The 14,807-nt window shown below is 52.0% G+C and overlaps 5 protein-coding genes across 5 annotated transcripts; 2 read left to right on the forward strand and 3 right to left on the reverse strand.

Annotated features, from left to right (window-relative positions):
- Positions 1–347: 347 nt before the first annotated feature.
- Positions 348–867, reverse strand: PODANS_1_22375 (uncharacterized protein; the record flags this gene model as incomplete). The annotated part of the gene is made up of 3 exons (XM_001906521.1): positions 348–366; positions 407–604; positions 659–867. The coding sequence occupies 3 exons, from the start codon at positions 865–867 to the stop codon at positions 348–350; spliced, it is 426 nt and encodes a 141-aa protein (XP_001906556.1).
- A 772-nt stretch (positions 868–1,639) lies between these two features.
- On the forward strand, positions 1,640–2,062 carry PODANS_1_22390 (uncharacterized protein; the record flags this gene model as incomplete). The annotated part of the gene is made up of 1 exon (XM_001906522.1): positions 1,640–2,062. The coding sequence occupies one exon, from the start codon at positions 1,640–1,642 to the stop codon at positions 2,060–2,062; it is 423 nt and encodes a 140-aa protein (XP_001906557.1).
- Positions 2,063–2,558: 496 nt separating this feature from the next.
- On the reverse strand, positions 2,559–4,388 carry PODANS_1_22400 (uncharacterized protein; the record flags this gene model as incomplete). Its single annotated transcript, XM_001906523.1, has 1 exon — positions 2,559–4,388. The coding sequence occupies one exon, from the start codon at positions 4,386–4,388 to the stop codon at positions 2,559–2,561; it is 1,830 nt and encodes a 609-aa protein (XP_001906558.1).
- A 3,797-nt stretch (positions 4,389–8,185) lies between these two features.
- PODANS_1_22410 (uncharacterized protein) lies at positions 8,186–10,279 on the forward strand (the record flags this gene model as incomplete). The annotated part of the gene is made up of 1 exon (XM_001906524.1): positions 8,186–10,279. One exon carries the CDS (start codon positions 8,186–8,188, stop codon positions 10,277–10,279), a length of 2,094 nt encoding a protein of 697 aa, XP_001906559.1.
- A 2,122-nt stretch (positions 10,280–12,401) lies between these two features.
- On the reverse strand, positions 12,402–14,249 carry PODANS_1_22420 (uncharacterized protein; the record flags this gene model as incomplete). Its single annotated transcript, XM_001906525.1, has 4 exons — positions 12,402–12,731; positions 12,787–13,013; positions 13,074–13,384; positions 13,462–14,249. 4 exons carry the CDS (start codon positions 14,247–14,249, stop codon positions 12,402–12,404), a joined length of 1,656 nt encoding a protein of 551 aa, XP_001906560.1.
- Positions 14,250–14,807: the final 558 nt, after the last annotated feature.

Below are 14,807 nucleotides of genomic sequence, written 5' to 3' on the forward strand. Positions count from 1 at the left end.
AATCTCCTTGACCTGGAAATACTTATCTTCTCTAATATCTTCGACTGTGGAGGTAGTACTTAAAGAGAGGGCGCGCTACCTTAAGAAAGTCCTCCTTATTAATGATTTGCGCCGCTAAGTTTTAAATATATAATCGTCCCGCCCATAATTCGTATAGACATTCTACGAGATTTCTATTTCAAAAGCTACTACCCCGTCTACCTAAACGCGCTTAAGGACCGCTTTAAATAGTTATTCCTTAAAGCTTACGAAAGCGGCTTCGACTATCTTCTTATCCGAAGCGAACCTCCTTAAAAGTCGCGGCTTAAAAATACCGCGCTAACTTTAGCGGCGATTTAAGCCTTAGGTTAGTAATGGTCTTTAAGCCTGTAGTATTAGCGAGTTAGTATAACGTAGGCGTATCTACCGTTTAGTAAGGGCCGAAGTATTTATTTTGTGGCGCTTCCCTCGTAGCGGCCGGACAACATCCTCATCCTTGCCCTGCCTGGCGTTACTGCCCACAATAGGGCAGCAGTCCTTCTTACCGTTGGTAGTCGCAACGTCGTCGACGTAAACGATGACTGATGTTTTACTGAAAGTTGACCCGCCTCTGACGGGCGGACGGCTGTATAGACAGCTCGGTATGAGCCATCTCACGGTAGTTGTTGCTTTTATCCACTGACAGCCTCGGTATGCTTGGCCGATCTTCCTGTGCTTGTAGCTGCACGACAGAATTATCCTCATATTGCTCTCCTCTGTCGTCCGAAACGAGAGAATGACGTTGTTCTGGGTCACTTGCCTGATCCCTATCGTCATGGCGACCACGATGCTGAGAGAGGTGGCAGCTGCCTGATTGTGGACTAACCCCACGACCGGAGGTGGCGTCATATGGGCTTTGGGGCTGAAGACGTGGCTCGGCATCCGCCGGCTCAAGCTCGCCAGCGAAGCACGAGTCTGGAAAGAGACCCGGACGGCGAGCGGGAGGTGGCTACGCGTGGGCGAAGCAAGAGCCGATTGAGAGAGTTGACAACAGGCAACAGAGTCAGTATTGTCCCAGAAGTTCCGGAGCTATCTCTCGTCTCCTATGAGTTGGCAAAGGAGAGGGAACGGGGAGAAGAGGAAGATCGATGGACCTTTGACCTGGCCCAGTCCATGGCACCACCCCAAGGCTCGCAGATCAAAGCAATGAACGGAAAACAATCAAAAGACCAAGCAACAGGAACGATCAACAACCAGTCGGTCCGCCCACATACCCCACCGAGAGCAGCAGAGGTGCCGTTGACGCCTGATGCGACGCCAAAGAGAGGCCGGCAAATAGTCGTGATAATGAACGCGGCGAGTTCTTCACCAGACCGAAGCCGTAGAGGATCGGACTAAGCCGGCATTACAAGCTTCCAGGAGCTTGGTAGGATCGGCTCTCTCACCACCACCGACCCCAGTCCAGAGCCGACACCAACTTTGGGGATAAAGAAGCAGACTATCAACGGGCCTTTGACGATAAGTGCTTACAAGCCTGAGTTTCTAGCATCGACTCCGCCATCCCAACATGGAAGAGATTCAATCGTTTGCCCGAACACGGTTTGACGGAGACTGTTTCAGTCGGGGGAGGGAGGCCGGTGCCAGATCTTGATGAGAGGGTGGGACGAACGGAGAGGGCTCAATGGAGGGGATGTTTGGAGGATGCGAAAAACACCAGGTTTTCTTGGGCGGAAGACATGGACATGGAGGATGGTGTCAAAGGGGGAGCACGAAATGGCTGCTCGTGCCGGATGTGGTGCATGGGTTTGATTCGGCGAACTGGAGGAATGAATATCTCTGGGGGGATGAAGAGGCCAGGATGGATGCAGAGATGAAGACGATGGCTTATCAAAGGGAAGTGGCAGAGTGGCTGTGGGGGAGGTTGTTTGGATGGTTGTCAACCGGGGAGGACTTGACTATCCCACCAAGCCAGTATGGTCTGCAGGTCGTGATGGGGTTTGGGTTCGGGTTCAACATTGGGACGTTGCTGATGATGATGCCGCTTGCGGTCAAGCAAGAGGATATGCGTATGTTGTCTGGCGTCCTGTTGTCAACTCTCAGCTAACTATTGCCCCTGTTTACAGCTGTCACCATGGGGACTGTCACACAAATCCAAGTGTTGGGCGGGACTATTGGCCTGGCTGTTTGCTCAGCTTTGTTGCGTAGTCATGTCTGTTCTAGCACTGCCGGGCTTGAACTGACTGATGAGCAAGCGTCTGCCGCTTCCAAGGCTCCTGAGGCCCTTGGAGCGGTGCCGTTTGAAGATTTAATTCTGGTTAGACAGGCCTATGCGGATGGTTATACTCGGTAGATGAGGGCAATGCTATACTTTTGTGTTGCCGCCATGGTATCGCTTCTGTTTCTTGCGGAGAAGCACCCACGAAGGTTACGAACAAGGAAGGTGGAGAGCTAGCGGCCCCCGTATGGTTAATGTTGTCACGATGCGGTTTCATTTGGCTTCGTGATGGATACATAGGTATTATACAAGTACGCCACAGATAAAGCGATCCATTTTCATGTCTCTAGACATTCTTACACACCATGCAAAATGTCTATCTAGACTAGATAGTCAATCTTGTCGCGTTTCCAGCAACGTAATCGGCGACGAGCGCTTGTGCGTTTTCGATGGCTTTTCTAATCTCTTGGACCTGAACTCCAGCCAGCCTAGCTTGGGTTTTGGCCTTGCGGGTAGCTTCCCGAGCATTGGCAGCCTTCTGTTTGGCACTAGCGATTGCCTGGGCTGCATTCGCACAGAGTTGCCGTATTTCGTCGTCCACGTCACCGCTGAGGGCGAAGGGATCCCAGTCGTCCAGCTCCTCGTCTTCCTCTGTGGGCTGTTGGATCAACAATTCGTGCCACCGCCCGGCCCTATCATTTTCCGGGGCTGCTTTGCCGTTCGCAAGAAGGTATTTTATGCCTTTGCGAGCAGGGGAATCTGTGGCTGGACGATACCAGTCTATAATCGGGTTGTCTTGTGTTCCCTCACTCTTCCCTCGACGCCAAAGCTTTTCGGATGTGATATTCACCTCCACGCCGCCAACTTTGATGGTGAACTCGTCCGGAATGATGATTGACAAAGGTATCTTGGGCACTTTGGCCTCCTCCCAGTTGACATCCACATCGGGTGCATCTTGGTTTGTCTTGTTGCGCTTAGACGGTCTTGGATCTTCTGGCGGCCCCTCGTTTGGCCGTTTCCTTGAAAGTCTGGTCTGGTTCCCTAGACTGGCATTCCCACGCCCTTCAGTTGCGACTTCGCTTGATCCTACCCCGGTCTGTGGTTTTGGGTGTTGTGACTTCTCGAAAAGCACGTCCAGATAGCTAGACTGAAGGAAATTATTCATAACCATTCTATATTTTGTGACGTCGGCATCGAGCTCAGCCGCGTCGGACTTGAACCAGGTGTCGATGGCGGACAACCTTTTCACCAAATCTCTAGCCTCAGCTAGAGTTTTGGGAGGCGTCTGGATATTGTGCGTGATCTTCTCGTACAGCAGGATGTAAGCCAGAGCCACGTCGAACATTGCATTTTGGGAGCTGATAGGGACGCAGTGGCTGAACGAGCGGAACCATAACTCATCGGTGTCTTCGTCAATCACAATGTCGTTTGCTTGCAAATCCTTGGAAACCAGTCCATATACCAAATTGAGGGTCTTGACACCATCGAGTAGTTTTTCAAGGTGAGCCATTTTGAAGGGTCGCTTCTTGTCTGCAGTTGAAAAGGTATTGATGTTGGGACCCCTTGCGGCCTGTGTGAGGTAGCCCACCACCGACTTCTTTTCGAGGACAGCATGGTGAAAGCGGCCAAGGATTTGATCGTTGGGGCCGGTAAGAATCCGATGAAGAACGTACAGATTGCGAAGGCAATGGGAGATTGTCTTTGCATCTTTCGTGCAGTAATATCTGAAATCGGCCTCAACGACGCGGCCTTCCTTGATTGGGCCTCCCTTTTCGCCGACAGTACTGATGTAAGCCACCCTGTCTACCTGGCCTGGTCTCCGGATCAGCTCCAGGAGCTTATTTCGATAAACAAACCCGCGAAACCCACGTCCTGTCGGCTTCACAGCCTCGTGCTTCCTATCAACATAGGAAGGCTGGATGGGTACCGTGGATTTACCCGAAGAAACAAGGTTTCCATCGGTATCTGCCACGAAAGTCTGATGTGCAGGAGCCAGCTTGTCGCAGATGGCCGGCAGCCAGGTTCTGGCGTGCTCGTAAAACTTCTTTTCTGATTCGATTCGGCGCACATGGTTGTCGGGGATCTTGGGAACTGCTTCGGTAGCAAACTGGAGTTGCATGTACTGTCGGCGCTCCTGGTCGAAAAACACACAGGAATAGTGCGTGTCATCCCATTCGTCGTGTTCAAACACGAACCTTCTGTGTTTGGGAATCATGGCGGTTGTCGTCTGATCGTCCAAGCAGGCAGGTAAGTACTGATGTTACCCGTACTTGCCATTTTCTAGGTTATTAATGGTGCTGAGTAGGGATTTTAAACAACGATTCGCGACAACAAAGAAGTCGACATCTCGATCCGGAGACAGAGGCTTCCACGTTGGTGACCCGTCCTCAGCACTGCACAAAGGCACTGTCAGACTCGGCACACTTCGTACCTTCGTTTTGTGAGCCTGAACAATGGACAGGCTGCAATTGAAGACCCACTGTTAGCTGAGATTATTTCTTTGCTGTAAAAATGGATCACTCGACTACCCTCTCTAACAGCGGTGAGTAGCAGTGTTGCTGCGCCATGCTGAGGACAAGACCCGTTGGTTTTACATGAAGATGTGACCATTTCGGTTGACGACTTCCCCTTCCGTTTGTTTGGCTGCAGCCTCGGGGGGGGGGGCTTCATAAGCACTCTCCCAGAGGATTTGGTTATTTGGGTCTGATATATGGTTCCTGGCACTCTTCTCTCGAGATGAGTGATGTCTCTTTCCATCCTCGATGCCTTTCACATACAGTCGGGGATTACGCCACCTGTCAGGCATCCTGTGTCCCATCTTATCAAGACGAGGCTAATTCTTGGGGACCCCACAACCACCATGATTGGATGCTGGCGCTTTCCACCGTTCTTTGCAACCTGTCGCGGTGATGTTCCAGACCTGCAACCCCGACAACCAGAGAGGCCAATGATCAAGTGTAACCGCTGCGGAATTTATTTAACGCGCACTTATGCCCTTGACTTTTCATTACTTGCTTAATGCACACATTTCTTTTTGACGGATCAGAAACTCGTCCCGTCATCGCTTGTAGCTGACAAGTTGTCACCTTCTGCACACTTCCCTGACACCTCCACACACCACTGCCCAATGCAGCAAACAGTCTCGCATCTCAATCAAACAATAACCCCAGTCGGAAACGCCGCTGCATGCACATTTTCCCCAGCATGGCAGAGTTGCGGAAACCCAACAGACATATACGCCACTCCCGCAAGTTGTTCCTCTCCGCCAACAGCATACCCATACTGCATCAGCCCGGTTTGATCAGCATACGTCTCCGTCTGCACATCCTGCCCATTGTCGACCACATACTCTCCCGCCATAGCAGGAAGCCGAATCATATCGATCGGCAGCGGAAGGGAAGGCAATGACACCGCACTGCCAACAGGTGCAGGGATCCCTTGCCCGGACCCCGTCGGACCAGGTGGAACCTCGAGACAGATTTCGGGTACCGAACCCGGCGCCACACTGACCCGGCAAACTGCGGATCGGGGGCGAGGTCACTCATGTCGGGTGGGAGTTCGAGGTGAAAGTCGTTGGCGTTGGGGTTGTAAGCGGCGCTTCGTTTGCGGTATTTCGGTTGAAGGGTTTTGGCCGGCCAGACGTGGATGACGGAATGGTCGTCTGTTTACGGTGGCCACTGGTCAGCAGTTGGATGAATCGTGGGAATGGAGGTGCTCCATACCAATCTGGCCAGCCTTAAACGATGCCTCTGCTTTGGCAACATGGAATATTTCCTCCAGGATTGGCCTCTTTGCCCCATTTCGGGGCTCTTCTTGGAACCAGGTTGAGATGGTCTCCATGACTACCGATTCCAAGCGTCCAATGTCAAAATTAGCCACTTGGATCTCGGGATGCTGTCGGTGGTGGGGCTCCGTGATGAGTCTGATAAGGTGAACAAGGAGACGAATTCGCGCTGCAGTTTAAAGTATTAACACTGGACACATTTGTGAGGAAAGGCGGGAACCTAACGTGTCTTGGGAATGTAGGAAGGGTCAACATGTCGAATTCTGTCATTCTCGTCCACCCCACCATCTTGTGGCCACCAAGGCGGCGCGGCGCTGTCGCCTTTGGTATAAGGGTAGTGATGCTTCTTCTTTGGGGCGATGATCTTGATCAGGATTCTGGCCAGGATGATGCATCCTCGCTGTTCAAAGAGTTGGAAACGTCCATCATAAAACTGCCACACAGCTTCTGCGTCCCCGATTCTGAGCGTGTCCGTCTTGATACTCCGCTGGGTTTGGGTCTGGGTTGAGGGCTGGACCGGTAGCTGTAGGGGCGTCGACACCGGCATCAAAGACTGGCAATTCGGCTCATAGGCATATCCGATCGACTGCGGATCTACGGCAAGCATCATACCGGCACTGTGGTATAAGCCGATCGGTTCTGTAAAGCTTGGGTTAGTGCTGGCAAGGACAAATTGGGACCCGGGCTGCCAATGTTCAAACCTTGATGGTGATTGCCACCTCCATATGTGGGATCTGGCGGTTGATGATGCGGGAAACTGGCCTGATGGGAATAGGGGTCGAATGAAGTGTATGCCAGGTCCAGGAATGCAGGGTCCAGAGGCAGCAACTCGTCATCAACAGCCATGGTGTTCGAGCTGATGATGACCGCTGGGGGAATTAACCCTTCAAACTCCATTGTGCTTCTGTTTGCTGAATCTTTGGTATCCTGTTGGGTAGCAGAGATTGCTTGGAAAACGGAAATCGACAAGGACAGGAAAAGGATGTTGACCTCGAAAGCTCCAGAGCATTGGCACGGCCTTGCAATCGAAATCCACATCCACAAGACGGTTTGCAACACGGCAGAAGCTGCATATCACGCTGCATGGCGTGCACCTCTCACGATGCAGCGCCATTGGACATGCCATATCACCCAACATCAGAGAAAGGACGGCTGCAAACACTGCAGAGCAGCATTAGTTGTGCTGCAGGTTTCAACGTTTACGGAACGGAATTTGGGGGGGAGGGTGATCCTATTGAGAACTTCAGATCCCCGCTCCCGTCTCTAAGAGTATTTTGCTTGAAATCCCATCCACAATATGCCCTTGGAACACCTTCCTTAGTCATAACGACGTCGAGTCTCCAAGCAAGCGTTCTGCACGTCAAGGCCTGGGCAAAGAGCAGGCAGCTGAAAACTGCTGTTGTCCAGTTGGGCAAGCGACGAGCGACTTATGCAGGGCATTTTTGCCCCAAGCCGGAGTTGGACTGGTTGCAAACCTCAGCCCAGTGTTCTGCCCCGGATACCTCCCGATGGGATCATAGACTCTCTGACACTTGAGAGTCCCTTTTGGGCCCTGGTTGTCTTGAAAAGTGTCTTAGTACAGTACCTGTTGGTCATTCGTGCACGTCACGCCGATCCGTTCTTGGAGCGTCACCTGCTTTACCCAAACTGCCACCGACAACGCAAGAGGCCAATGGGACAAACAACCCCGTTGAGGAGCGGGGCCTTGAACAATGCGAGCTGGAGGCTGAAGCGGGAGGCCAGTAATTGGTTTAGCATGAGTGAGTAACAAGAGCTGAGGATGTAGCATATCGGTATAAGCCATACGGAAGAAAAACACGAACCACATCACCTCCATCCACTGTTCTCAAGGGATTGAGCATCGATTCTCGTATTTACACGCAGCAGAATGAGCGCTCCTGTAGGTGTAAGGTATCAAAATACCTAATGATCTCATCACCACCTGAAGGATACACATTGAAATGCCCCTCGTCTTAGAGTTTGTTGTTTTATAGATGTTTATCGGCAGCGACCTTGTCCTCGGACAAGCCCGGCAGTATGATCCCGCCCAACAAAACAAGAGAACAATACTTGCTGGTATTCATCCGACAGGGCCGTGACAGATTCCTAAAACGTGAGTGTTGAGTCTCGAAACAGAAAATTGATCAAGTTGTCATGGCCTCCTCCAGCTGTCACCGTCTGTCCGCCACCTGGTGTTCTGCTCAGGGGCTATCAGAGGTGCGGCTGAGATGGGTGTAACCAGCCTCCTCGTTGCTCAAAAACAAATGAATATGCCTACCAGGGTTGCGCTTCACAATCTTTTCCGGTCAGACTCGACAGTTTCCGAATGCCTGTCTGAATATGACAAGTCGGACGAGATCATGTCTACCAAAGAGATTTTCAAGCACTCCTCGTTGCTCCCTCCCGGCGAGATCCGGCTGCTGTCACTGGTTCCTTCTTCGTCAACGCTCAACTTCCGCCTCATCACAACCCCACTTTCCTCTCCGGTTCCGTACCTCGCTCTCTCTTACGTCTGGGGAACACCCAAAACAGCGTCCGACTCATCTGCGCCATCAATCTCGGTAGACAACCAACCCTTCATTGTCACCCCAAATCTGCACTCGGCGCTCACCTCGCTTTTGACTCCTGAGCTCCAGTCCGGTCTGCCAATATGGGTAGATGCGGTCTGCATCAACCAAGTGGACAACGTCGAGAAAGAAGGCCAGATTAAACAGATGGATCAGGTCTACCGCAACTCTGAAAGGGTTATTGTCCACCTTGGCGACAGTCCCAATCCCGACACGGCAAGAGCGGTGCAGCAGCTGAGAAGACTGGGAAAGAAGGTGTGGGATGCTGACGCGGTCATCCTGCGGGAGCAGGATATGCAGCATTGGCCCAATTTCGACCACCTCGATGATGAACCTGAGGAAAAAAGGAGGCGAACTGCGGTTAGAGACAAGATCTTCAAAATGATCAAGCAAGAGAGGGGTGGAATAACCTGGCCGCGCCCCAAGATTCCTGCGTCGGCAGCGTTGGATTTGTTCCATCGGCCTTGGTTCGGCCGGGCTTGGGTTATTCAGGAGCTTGTCATGGCACCTGACCATGAGCGAGGTGATGGCGGCTGCGTGTTTGCTGTTGGGGCGGAGAGGATTAGATGGGAGCATCTCTGGGCTGCGCATCTCTTTTTGGTCTTGTGGTTCATCTTGGAAGCAAGGTCGATCGGAAACGCAAAGACTTATCTCGGGAAACTGATTGCTTTTGGCGTCTATGTCAGAAGAATTGGCATGATTCCGAGAGCCTTCAGCGCCAGGGCGGCGCAAACACTGGGTCTGAGGAAGAAGTACTTGCAAGGAGAGCTTGGCCTTCGCTTGAAGGACTTGCTTCTGCAGCTCTATGTTGGAGATTCCGGAGGCTTGTTAGGGTGTAGATATCCCCAGGACAAGGTCAATGCATTGAGAGGGATGTCCAGTGATGGAGAAATGCTTGACAGGTTTATGTCACCAGGGGCGGATTGGGTAGACGTCTACACTTCACTAGCCAGGTATTTGTACGAAGATGGGGATCTAGGCTTTCTTGGTCTGTGTCGGCAGCGAAATCCCAGACTACCTTCTTGGGTCCCGGACTGGTCGCAACAACAACGTCCCCCGTGGCTGGGCTACAGCGGCGACAAGGGAATACCGCTCTACAATGCCGGGGGTGACACCAGAGCTGAGGTGCTTGCTAGGGGTGAAGATGGCCGCGTACTCGTACTCAAAGGTTACATCGTGGACACAATCCAAGATGTTGGATCTTTGTGGGTTGCTGACCTCGCCGACGATTTCAACTGGGAGTCGGCCAAGTTGCGTATCGATGATATTGACCGGTTCCTATCTCTCAGCGAGAAGTACACACCCCAGACGGCCAGGTGGCGTATAATGTCGGCCGACAAGGAACTGAACGATGTGATGCATCAACGGCGAGCCACCCAGGTGTCCCAAGAATCATTCGCGCTGTTGGAAAGCGCAACAAAACTATACGACCCCGGAGCTGGTTCATTTGGGGCTTGGTACCTTACATACCGCAATGTTCTGATGTCACTTTATGGAAGCCGAGCTTTTATTTCGAATAAAGGGTATGTCGGGCTGTGCCCGGGCACAGCGGATCTGGAAGACACGATTTTCATTCCCAGCGGGAGTCATTGCCCTTACGCCATCCGAAAGCAACCCGCCCCAGCCTCCGTCTCCGACGCGGAAGAAAGATGGATATTGCTGGGTGAGGCATACGTCCATGGCATCATGGATGGGGAACTTGAACTGGGAAAGCCTACATCAGGCATCACCGCAAGCATGTTCTCACTGGCGTAATTGGATTTGGTCTTCATTGCCATCATCATGGTAGTGCCCGAACGCCGTTAAATCAAAAGCCAGCCCATCCTAGTAGCCCAAACGCCTCCAATTAATGCATCTCACCCTCGAGTTCTCGGCCAACGTGCAGCCCTAGTCTCTGATCGTTCATATCCAAACCTGGTCATCGGCCCTGTTTGCCTCCAAGTACTCCAAAACTTCCCCATAATCCCGACAAACATGCTTCGCATCCCACCCATCGCTCCCTGTAAAGTCCTCTGGAAACGTTGTGTGCTGCCCCTCCAGTGCAACATCACCGCAGCACATTATGCTCTGTCTCAGGTAATCAAAACAATGATTCAAATGCCACGCTCCCTCCTCTGGAAGCATGTCCAATCTGTTGGACTCGTAGGCTGCTACCACCACGGCAATGGTGTGGAGGCAGTGGATCTGATGGGTTACCGAGGTGGTGAAGGTTGACGATGGATACTCTTTCAGGGGGTGCGGGAGATTGTCAAATGAATCTTGGCCGCGGGAGGAGGTTTTGTTGACGGTCACGTAGCCGAGTCCGCCTGAGACTGACTGTCAGTATGGAAACAAAGAGAGCAACAGGTTGAGTACGCATACGAGGAACGATTCCCAGCCACTTCTTCCTGACGGCCTCGGTGAAAAAATCAGAGCTGTTGTCTGGGACGAAAAGAGGGTCGGGTTGGAAGGTTGTTATTTGTTGAGAGACTGTGCACAATCGAAACTTAGCACGCAACGGCCTGGGTGTCTGTCTTGTCAGAATCAGGGGAGGCATACAATATGGCGCAAACCCGGTGATATCACCCCCTATTTCACCCTTTGCCCCTTCATTGTTTTGTTTCCCTGGCAGGATGGAGTATTCCGGCCACCGCCTCTCAGCAACCAACACCAGAATCACCACCAGCATGACTGTGTCGAGAAGTGATCTGATGGACATGATAGTCTTCCACATCCATCTCCTCTTCTTTCTCGGTTGATTTGACCGGCATTGACATGATGTGGCAACATGTGCATGTTGTCGCCCCTCTGTATCAATAGCCCAAGACTTTTCCTCATGATCGTCGTTCATGAGCGCGGCTCTGGAGTTGTCGCTGCGCGCGGTTTTGGGATGAAACGTCGAATTCGTCATCGTGGTGGTGGTCGTCGTTGTTGGGAAGATCGGTATAATACCGCGGTGAGGGTAGTGGCTGCATCATGGTTCGTTTTGATGCTGGCAGAAAGTGGGGAGTAGCAGGTGTGGTATCGTCAAAAAGTTCAAGAAATAAGAATTGAGAAAGAATAAAAGAAGCATTCTGCCTTTTGAGGATCTTTCAATCGGGTTGTCGATCAGGGGACCTGTCTCGGTCTGAGAGGGGTGGGCCAGCTCGGATGGTTCGTGTGTTCTTCCAAACGTGCAGCGTTTCAAAAACCGCCACCTGTAGCCAGACCTTGCCTGCGAGGTCGATTTCATGGTGCACATTTACGCAAAAAGATTCCGTTACCGATGTGCAGAGACTTGTCGTGATCTTCAAGCTATCCAACCAAATGGGATCGAGAAAGGCGAAAGGATCGTGAGGCTTGCGTTTCTCACAGTTGCTTGCGAGGGTTTCTTCGGTAGGGTCGCAATGTTGAGTCAAAAGAGGTTTTGCATCACCGGCTCACCGGCCTACGCAGACTTGTAAGATGTCATTTTATTGTAGTGGTTGAACAAATTGGGAGAGGTCGTCTGTCAGACCTCCTGGTGGAGCCGACCGGAGCCGACCGGAGCCCTTGAAGGTCGGCCCTGGGTCGGCCCCGGGCCGGTCCCTCGGAACAAACCCGGTTGGTAGGTACCACAACGTCGTCGGATCATGGACCCATGGGGTACGAAACGAAAATATATCGACTCATTTCTCTTTTACTTATCCCAACTATAATATACTGCAACAATCTTCATCTCATCGGATCCAACAGCTACCAAAACCAAAGCTGCGCTTGTGCGCGGTTACGCGTAGAGGGCCTTCAGGTAATGCCACCTCAGATCTTCCCCCTCAAAGAGTTGAGGATAAGACCGACTTCATCAAGAAGCGTGTCCTGCTTCTCTACAACTTCAATCATCCCCAAATCAGCGTCAACGGTGATCGTGAAACAGGACTCCTCATCGTCTTCGGAGATCTCCTCCCGTGCAGCAAGGTACTGGGTCACAATGGCAGCGCACCTCGCTGTCAACGGTGTTGATGATGCTGCGTGCGCCCAGTTGCTCATCATAACCTTGCGATGCCAGCGCCTTGCAAACAGAGTAGCTGAAGGGAATCTGCAGCTTGATGTTTCCGACAGGGCGGTAGAGCTTCAAGTCGTCGCACAGCTTGACTGGGCGGGCCAGCTTCCGTCCCAAACGGTCCATTTCCTTGCATGCCACGGCTGCTTGCTCGGTAGGTGAAAAGGTGAGGAAGGGTATCACCGATGTGATGCGGCCAGTCAAGGGTGCCTGCGTGATGCTGTTAGACTACATGAGCTTCAAACCTGACGAGGGAACAACCCACGCCAAACTTCCCGATAGCTTCTTTCTTGATCATGGCCGACAGCTCCTTCCCGAGCGCTCTCGCCTGATGTGATGCCCTCTTGTCAAGGCCAACAGTGTTGGTGAATAACTCACGGTAGTGAGTCTTGCAAAAGGAAAGGATGGTGTCGTCAAACGCATTGGTTGCGAGGATCCAGATGGTCTTGGAGCAATCCACGATCTGCTGGTTCCGACGGTCGAGGTACAGACCTGCAGATATTAAAATAAGTTTTTGTCTAATAGGTAGGCGTCAAAATTCCTTCTTCTTACCGCTTTGGAAGGGAAGTAGCAGCGCTTCTTGCACGTTCGGCTGTGTTTTTTCAAACTCATCGAGAAACACAATGGACCGCTGGCTTTTATGCTCGTCGAGGAAGTTGTTGACAACTGAGCTCTGGTCATAGCCTGCAAATGGAAAGAAGGGACCAAAGAGATCCATCGAGGTGCGCAAATTGGTGCAATCAACTGTTTGGAGATCCAAAGACAGAAGCTTTCCCATGTTCTGCGCTAGCTCAGTCTTCCCATGGCCGCTAGGTCCTGCGAACAGCAAAATTATCGGTCGATCAGCCCCCAAGGCTAGTTGGCTGTACACTCAAGATGCCAGGGTCATGCTTCACCATGTTCACGAGTGGTGTGGGTAGTAGGTAGGCCACCAACTTACGCCATGAAGATCTCCACCAGCGACTGGCACGCCTGGGTTTGGCCCACAAGGAAGTAATGGACCCCCAACAGCCCGGTGGCCGAATGCTTCTTTGCGATAGCTTGATTGGCGCCAGAGAGCGGCTCGGTTATTGAGGCCCGGTGCAGAGCGTATCGCAGAGTGAAGCAAGAGTTCAACGCGTCCGTGAGCAATCGGCGAACAGGACCCAAGACCCATCCAGTCTTGGCCTGCTTGAAGACTGCAAGCTCAGCATCGGAAGGGCCGGCCTCGGGAAGGTCTCGGTCGATGGGCAAATAAAATGGTGGAGGGACAGAGTCGATAGATGCTCCAAGACTCAGAAGGGTGGCCACCATCACAGGCCCATCGGCCTTGGGGGACAAACAGCGAACCATAGCGTAGACCAACAACGAAACTTCTCGGTACTCAGTGTTGACCTCTCCACCGTAAGACGCCCACATTCTGATCATCTCGGCACTGCCACTCTCGACAACGAAGAAAAATGCAGGAATGTCATCGACGGTCCCGCAGATCTCATGCTTGAGCTTCAGCGACTGGAATTCCGTCTGGTGAGGGCTCAAGAGCGATCGAATTCTGTCGCAAGTGTCTCCTCTTTGGATGGCGACAACGATATCTCGAAGGTTGAACACGCCACTAGTGCTGCTGTACCAGTACGAAAATGAAGCATAGTCTTCGTCCTTGTCTGATGCGCGCTTTTCGACCCGAGGAAGGATGAGTGCCGAGTCCCACTGTTGCTTTTTGGAAGCAGTAGACTTGGTGTTTTTCTTCATTGTGAGGAAGAGCCAAAAACGTGAGAATGACGGTGGTCTGCGGTCTGGGGTTGTGATGTCTAAAACTGCGAGGAAATTCTTGTGTTCTATCAAGAATGTGCTGAGCAAAGCTTTGAATTTTTCAATAACTCAACTCGACGAGCAACGAAAGATTCCCTCTTTCGCTTTCAAGATATCTGCCTCCATTGTATGCAGGGTGCCTCGAGAAGATGTTATCGGCCGGTCATTGCATTGTTTATCCATCTGTTCGCCTTGCAATGTTGACTGGAAAGAGATGCACTGCCCGTTTGTTTAGTATTGCCCATTGGGCATGAGAACAGAACCATCGTGAGACATTCCTGTGTTTGCCTGCAGCCACAGGATTCCAGATACATGGAAGTGAGTTATGGTAGGCGGGTTCCCGGAAGTAGTGGCAGGCCTCACTGCATCTGGGACTGTGGGCCTCACTTGGGCAGCCAATGGCAACAGCTGTGTGTTGGTGCGGCGGGGATAACTGAAATGAATGGAGGAGGGAGTGTTCTGGGTGCACAGGATGTCTGGCAGGTGGGGAGGAGCAAA

The sequence above is a fragment of the Podospora anserina genome, chromosome 1, assembly GCF_000226545.1.
Source record: "Podospora anserina S mat+ genomic DNA chromosome 1, supercontig 6".
NCBI classification, from domain to species: Eukaryota; Fungi; Ascomycota; class Sordariomycetes; order Sordariales; family Podosporaceae; genus Podospora; species Podospora anserina.